We start from the raw sequence: 6,000 nt of genomic DNA, 5'->3' as shown, positions 1-6,000 counted from the left end.
GTGGTGTTTCAAACTCAACAGTATAATATCCATTCCCCATGACACTTCCTCCAGGGATTTTAGGAGGGTGATCTCCTGTTTTATCCTCAGAGGAACCCTGTGAGGTAGAAGAGGCTCAGCTGAGAGACTTAGAAAAAGGAGACAGGTTAACGTTTATGGTCAAAAGGGATTTGAACCAGGTCCTTGTCATCCCAAGTCCAACACACTGGGCACTCACAATTTGAAATCTTAACAAGGGTCCCTTCAGAGATGTGCTTCAAAGCCCTCCCTGCAAAGTTCCTCCACAGTGGTACCTCGAGTTATGAAAGTAATTCGTTCCATAGTCTGTTCTTACGTCGAAACTGTTCTTAACATGAGGCGTGCTTTCGCTAAGGGGGCCTCCCACTGCCAGCGCATGATTTCCACTCGCATCCTGGGGCAAAGTTCGCTACTAGGAGCATCTACTTCTGGATTAGCAGAGCTTGTTGCCCAAAGTGTTCATAAGGAGGACAGTATGTAACCCGAGGTTCCACTGTATATGTTGTAGCTCCTCTTCCCTTATGAGAACAGAAATCGTATTCGGGAGCCCTATAGAGTCCTTAAGTGGGTTCCCTATCGGGAAGCCAACCAGAGTACAGTGGTACCTCAGGTTACATGCTTCAGATTACAGACTCCGCTAATCCAGAAACAGTACCTCGGGTTAAGAACTTTGCTTCAGGATGAGAACAGAAATCATTCTCTGGTGGCGCGGCAGTAGCAGGAGGCCCCATTAGCTAAAGTGGTGCTTCAGGTTAAGAACGGACCTCCAGAATGAATTAAGTACTTAACCCGGGGTACCACTGTATATTGAGAAGCAAAGCAACTAATAAGCCTGATCTTTATTAAAGGAACTGTTGCAACAGGGTCCCCACTCACCCTTTGAAGGAGGGAGGAGAACCCAGAACGATGGTGTGCAAGCCCCTATATAGACTTTTGAAACTGCCCACCTGTAGCACAAGACCAAACCCCCAAAATATCGGACATACATCACAGAAGGAGGCAGTCTCCAGCAGAAATCCTTCTGTTAGGATACCTGTTAAAGGTCACTGATTGCAGGCAGCTTGGCCATTCTTTTGTGATAGTAAATACTTTAGTTCCTGAATCCAGGTCACAGGCTCACCCTATTCATACACAAATATGCCCTTGGAAGCAAAAAGGCAATGGAAGGCTTTGTCCCATTTTCCTCCCTTACTGCAGAGGAATATTTGGGGCCATTGGGAGAGTCAAAATGGCTTCAGGATTGCTCTCCCATACTATTTCAGACACATGGTTCAAATATTGAGTTATGTGTGCATTTATGTACAGTATTTATTTTGTATTTGAGAACTTAAAATTCTTATAACAATGTGATATTTCACTGACAAAGGGTGCATTCATTGAGAAAACGGGGCTAATTGCTGCTAATAGCTGTGCTGCGGTGTTATTGGCAAATATCTGGATACCATTAGCTGAGCTGTTTGCAAAGGCCGTTTGAAGAGTTCGTTCCAGAGGTGGTTATTGCACATTATCAGACGCCGGTGATTCTGTCAAAACGACTCACTAAAAACTGGCAGCGGGATGGAGGGCTGGGCTGTTTCTCCTCTTTATGTGGGGGCTGCTAACTAGAAAGAGGATATGGATGGAGCAAGGAGTGGGGGCGGGGCGGCAATTCATTCATTAGCTTGCAAAGTAGTCTGAGCCTGACGTGCTGATAGTAAACAAAACTACAACAAACTCCACCAGCTCCCACAGGGAAATGGTTCCTTAAACGAGCAGCCACCAAGGGTGAGCATTCCATTTAAAATAAATAAATATATTTATTTCCACCGTATCAAAGCTGCTCGGGGCTCCACCCAACTCCAAGGCAGCAGAGATCCTGAGTTTCCCGGAAATCCGAATTTCCTGGAAAGGGAACACGCCCATTTGCAGGCGGAAAAGAGAGAAAACGAAACCAGCTCTCTCTTCCTGGCGAAGCAAGCATGGCTGCTTTTGAGGGTCCCGTGCGGGATCTCTGCGAGGAAGCCACTTGCTCCATTTGCCTGGATTATTTCAGAGATCCAGTGATCATTCATGAGTGCGGGCACAACTTCTGCCGATCCTGCCTGATCCAGTGCTGGGAGAAATCCAAGGGAGAGGCTTCCTGCCCTCAGTGCAGGGGAAATGTTGATCAAAGCAGCATCGGGGGAAACCAGCAGCTTGCAAATTTTGTAGAAATAACTAAGAAATTCAGCCATCTGTGGGGGAAACAGCAGGGGGAAGGAAAGGGGATGGTCTGCGAGAAGCACCAGGAGCCCCTGAAGCTCTTCTGCAAGGAGGACCAAAGCCCCATCTGTCTGGTGTGTAATGTATCCAAGGAGCACAAAAGCCACGAGGTGGTTCCTTTGGAGGAGGCGTCCCAGGAGTACAAGGTGAGAAAAGGCAGTGGGTTTTTCTTGGGAGTGGAATAGCTGCAGACCAGAGGGGCTTCCAATAATGAAAATGATAATATTGTAATGTATTCTCTCAACTTGCAGCCCAAAAGGTATTCTCCTGATGCAACTAAACTTCTAAAACTTAATACAATAAACATTTATTTTTATTTTTGAGGGATTAAAGTGTGCCCAGTGTCCCCCTGAATGCAGGCTGCAGTAACTCCCCTGGGATGAAAGATTACAGCATCTAGGATTGATTTAATAAAAAGGAGGGGAAACATGTTGGAGGTGTGTTCAGTGTGTGGGGTAAATAGGGCCGCTTCATTTCTTCCTCATCTGGGATGAAAAAGGGGAACCTCTGCAAAAGACCCAGGGATGTGGGGCAGGGAGCAAACATGCAATTCAGCTTGCCTTTTAATGTGTAATGCAGCCCAATTTGGATTTTGTTTTCTTTTCAGGATCAGATCAGCAGCTGCCTAGACAATGTGAGGAATGAGAGAGAGAAAATTCTAGTATTTAAAGCAAACACAGAAAAGGAAAGCCAGGACCTGCTTGTAAGCACCACTGTTACTGCTTTAAGATGAAAAATGCTATAGTCTAGAATCAATATCTGGGGGGGAAAGAATGTGGAATACAGAAAGAGGTTTCTTTTTGAGTGGTCCGATCTCCCACAGAACATGAAAGACCATTTAAAGGAGGGGGTGGGCTTGTGAGTGTTTATGAAGCTCTTTCTCTGCTGAATATGTCAGAAGTGGCCCTCTAGTTGAATTTGCATAACTGGCCTCTTCATCCTGCAAGAGCAGACTAGATGCCTGATATAGTAATAATAATTTTTTATTTATACCCTGCCCTCCCCAGTCAAGGTCGGGCTCAGGGCTGCTAACAAGGAATAATAAAAACAAGTTGAATGAAGACAACTTAAAACAAAATTAAAATACAACATTAAAATATTGAAACATTAAAATATTAAAATGCCTCATCACAGGAGGAGAAGGAAAAGAAAAAAGAAAGAGAGGGAGGGAGGGAATCAAATTGGCTCCAAGCCAAAGGCCAGGCGGAACAACTCTGTCTTACAGGCCCTGCGGAAAGAAATCAGATCCTGCAGGGCCCTGGTCTCATGAGCCAGAGCGTTCCACCAGGCCGGAGCCAGAGTTGAGAAGGCCCTGGCTCTGGTTGAAGCTAATCTAACTTGGCCCACTGTTCTCTTCTTTCAATCTCTTTGCTGCAGAAACAAACAGGTGCAGAGAGGGAAAAGATGGTGGCTGAGTTCAGGCGACTGCACCAGTTTCTGGAAGAACAAGAGAAACTTCTTTTGGCCCAGATGGCGGAAGTGGAGAAGAAGATTGCAGCCAAAAGGGAGGAGCACCTGGCCAGACTCTCCAAGGAACTCTCCTCTCTTGACAGCCTCATCCGGGAGATGGAGGAGAAGCTTCAGGAACCAGCGAGGGAACTCCTGCAGGTCAGGCCTCATCCTGATGTGAGAGGGTGGAGTGTGCTGCTTCATAGTACAAGCAGGAGAATAACATCTCTTAGCCCCCACCCCCCAAAAAGCTGCTGGAAGAGAAAGAATTGGTACATGATGGGTGAAAGGCCTGGGGTCACAAAAGGGGATCTGCTAGATCAAACCACAGTCTCCTTCATTCTATCATCATGTTCTCGCATTGGCCTACCCGAGGTCTCTGGGGAACTTTAAAAACCAGTAGTTCTCTGCCCCCCCTCTGTTTCAGTCAGTGCTGGTCAGCTGCTTAGTATTGATAACTGGGGTCATCCGGAGGTTTGGAGCACGTTGTCAGCAATATGCTGGTGACTCTCCTTTACATCTGCAGGTGAGGCAGCGGAAGTGCTGGACCAGTGTCTTGTCTCTCTAGCAGACTGGATGAGAGTCAACAAATTGAAAGGCAATCCAGATAAGACTGAGGAACTATTAGTGGGTGGTTCCCTAGACCGGATGGGTGGGAGATGGCCTGCTCTTGATGGGGTTACGTTTCCTCTGACGGATTGGGTACATAGCTTGGGGGTTGTACTTGGGGCTGCCTCTGCAGTCAGTTTGTATTATTTGGTTGTTCTTGTTTTTATTATGAATTTTATGTTGTGTTTATATTTGGGGAACTGCCGAGAGACCTGCGGGTATAAGGTGGTTTACAAAATCGATAATGACAACAGCAGAAATAACAACAAAAAACTGATGACAGTGCTCTGGCTCTACTAACATCTTTTTCTTTTTCTTTCCCTCCAGGATATTGGAAGCTTCTTGCAGAGGTAAGTGATGGAAAACCCCTGCCTTATTATTATGCTAGGAAAGTTCCTGTTTAACAGGTGAGAAACTCACTCTCCAGTTCCTCCTTCCAGAGATAGCTTAGGACTCCATCATCCATTCCACAAGATCACAGACAAAAACAGGGACACATTTTCCTAGTCATTTGTAGCTATTGGTCTCATCTAGAATCATAGGAAGGAAGCCATTCCTTGTTCCCCTCCATTACTTATTTCTCCCTTTTCCTTGATGCATTCATTTACTCTGTAATAGATACAGAAAAGCGGGAACATTCCTTATAGAAAAGGTAAAGGACCCCTGACCGTTAAGTCCAGTCACGAACGACTCTGGGGTTGTTGCGGCGCTTATCTCGCTTTACAGGCCGAGAGAACAGGCGTTTGTCCATGGACAGCTTTTCTGGGTCGTGTGGCCAGCATGACTAAGCCGCTTCTGACGCAATGTAACACCGAAACCAGAGCAGCGCACGGAAAGGCCATTTACCTTCCCGCTGGAGCAGTACCTATTTATCTACTTGCACTTTGACATGCTTTCGAACTGCTAGGTGGGCAGGAGCAGGGACCAAGCAACGGGAGCTCACCCCGTCGTGGGGATTTGAACCGCCAACCTTCAGATAGGCTAGCCCAAGAGGCTCGGTGGTTTAGACCACAGCGCCACTCGTGTCCCTTAAATATCCAGTGTCTTTCAGGCTCCTGCTGGTTCTTCTTCAGACATAAGAATGTGAGAAAGGGCCCTGCTGGATCAGGCCAGTGGACCATCTCATCCAGCATCCTGTTTTCACAATGATTAACCAGATGTCAGGGGGAAACCGATGGGCAGGATCTGAGCCCCAGAGGATACTCCCCTCCTGTGGTTTCAGAGGCACCACTGCTTTTGACCCAGCCATCGTGAAGAGAACCTGCTGAGAGCCTTCTCCCCCAAACACCTGCAACATATTCAAACACTCATGAATTTTGAGAATCTTCCATGTTTAGAAAATACTGCTTTAATTTCAAATATCTTCTCTATTTTTAAAATATACCCACTGTGCTAAAATACATTTATAATGTTAACTGCAAAATCCATTCTAAAGCATTCTGAACTTCCTTATATTTCAGAAATGCACATACCAGACCTATTTTGTTTTGCTCATTAATCACCTGAAATTCTTCACTAAAACTGGTGTAGTCCTAAAATCTCTGCGTAAGGACCCAGTATTGCTCACTTTCCTAAAAAATTAATTTGCATATATCAGCTTCTTTACCTTCAATCTCATATTCATATATTTCCTTCAGTATATTTTGGAAGCAGGTGTGTGTCAGTTTTCCTTCAACTTGTTAG

The 6,000-nt window shown here is 45.7% G+C and overlaps 1 protein-coding gene across 4 annotated transcripts in view; it reads left to right on the top strand.

The window, feature by feature from the left end:
* Positions 1–1,646: 1,646 nt before the first annotated feature.
* LOC128409038 (zinc finger protein RFP-like) overlaps positions 1,647–6,000 on the top strand; it is a 37,191-nt gene continuing 32,837 nt past the window's right edge. For 2 of the 4 annotated variants that reach the window (XM_053379217.1, XM_053379215.1), the window contains exons 1-4: positions 1,647–2,405; positions 2,867–2,962; positions 3,637–3,867; positions 4,645–4,667. In XM_053379217.1, coding sequence (XP_053235192.1) covers positions 1,977–2,405; positions 2,867–2,962; positions 3,637–3,867; positions 4,645–4,667 — 779 coding nt within the window. In that variant the 5' untranslated portion in view covers positions 1,647–1,976. The remainder of the gene's footprint in view (positions 2,406–2,866; positions 2,963–3,636; positions 3,868–4,644; positions 4,668–6,000) is intronic. The other 2 variants (XR_008329177.1, XM_053379216.1) reach the window with 1 other exon arrangement.

Source organism: Podarcis raffonei, chromosome 2 (assembly GCF_027172205.1).
Source record: "Podarcis raffonei isolate rPodRaf1 chromosome 2, rPodRaf1.pri, whole genome shotgun sequence".
NCBI lineage: Eukaryota > Metazoa > Chordata > Lepidosauria > Squamata > Lacertidae > Podarcis > Podarcis raffonei.
The sequence above is the reverse complement of the archived record's forward strand: the minus strand, read 5'-3'. Positions and strand labels throughout refer to the sequence as shown.